Genomic DNA, 726 nt, shown 5'->3' with positions numbered 1-726 from the left:
GCTGGGGCACGTCGGGCTCCCAGGGCAGCCCTGCCTGAGCCCAGCTGGGCTGCAGGGCTGAGGACTCTCTGCCCAGGCAGGGGCAGACTGCCAGCTCTTCTCTGGCCTTCAGCACATCACTGATGGTAAAGTGGAAAAATCAAGTTGGGAACAATGCTACAGTTCCGGGAGTGTGCCTTTATTTTGCAGGTGTTGTCCTGAGCTCAGCCCAGGACCTGCTGCATCGATGCTGACACCAGGGAATGCCATGAAAGGCGATTCCACGTGGCCGCAAGCAAGGCTGTGAGCTCTGCCTTGGGGCTGCCCGTGGGGCTGAGCCAGGCCCAGCATCAGACATGGGGCAGTGTCTTGGACTGCGACATTTGGCCTCCACAAAGGGGCTGTCCAACCATCCTCCTCCCACACACGCTTTGGTGCGGGGTCTGACCTCCACTGGGCTCCTCCCGGCTGCTGTGCAGTCTCCGCGGTGTTTCCTACATTAGCACAGCAGCCAGTGGTTCCAAAAGGCCACCCATTATTCTCAGAGCTTTGGTCAAACTGCAGGTTATCAGCACGGAGCTGGCATTGCTTAAGGCCCCTCCAGAAAAGCTTGCTTTGCTTCATAGCCATACAAAAGTCCAGCTGCAGTTGTGAGTGGCGTGGCCGCGGAGGCTGAGGCTCAGCCAACAGCGCTGGCAGCCAACTTTGTCCAGCTCCTGATGCCGCAGTTTCACCTTCGTGCAGGGG

General features: G+C 59.1%; 1 protein-coding gene across 1 annotated transcript in view; it reads left to right on the top strand.

Moving 5' to 3' along the window:
* The window catches only part of LOC104391092 (olfactory receptor 1361-like), a 1,025-nt gene extending 824 nt beyond the window's left edge, over positions 1-201 (top strand). The window contains exon 2 of the mRNA XM_010000318.1: positions 190-201. Within this exon, the coding sequence (XP_009998620.1) occupies positions 190-201 (12 nt within the window). The remainder of the gene's footprint in view (positions 1-189) is intronic.
* Positions 202-726: the final 525 nt, after the last annotated feature.

The sequence above is a fragment of the Chaetura pelagica genome, unplaced genomic scaffold (genome assembly GCF_000747805.2).
Source record: "Chaetura pelagica isolate M959 unplaced genomic scaffold, ChaPel_1.0 scaffold486, whole genome shotgun sequence".
NCBI classification, from domain to species: Eukaryota; Metazoa; Chordata; class Aves; order Apodiformes; family Apodidae; genus Chaetura; species Chaetura pelagica.
This window is presented reverse-complemented; position numbering and strand designations above follow the sequence as displayed.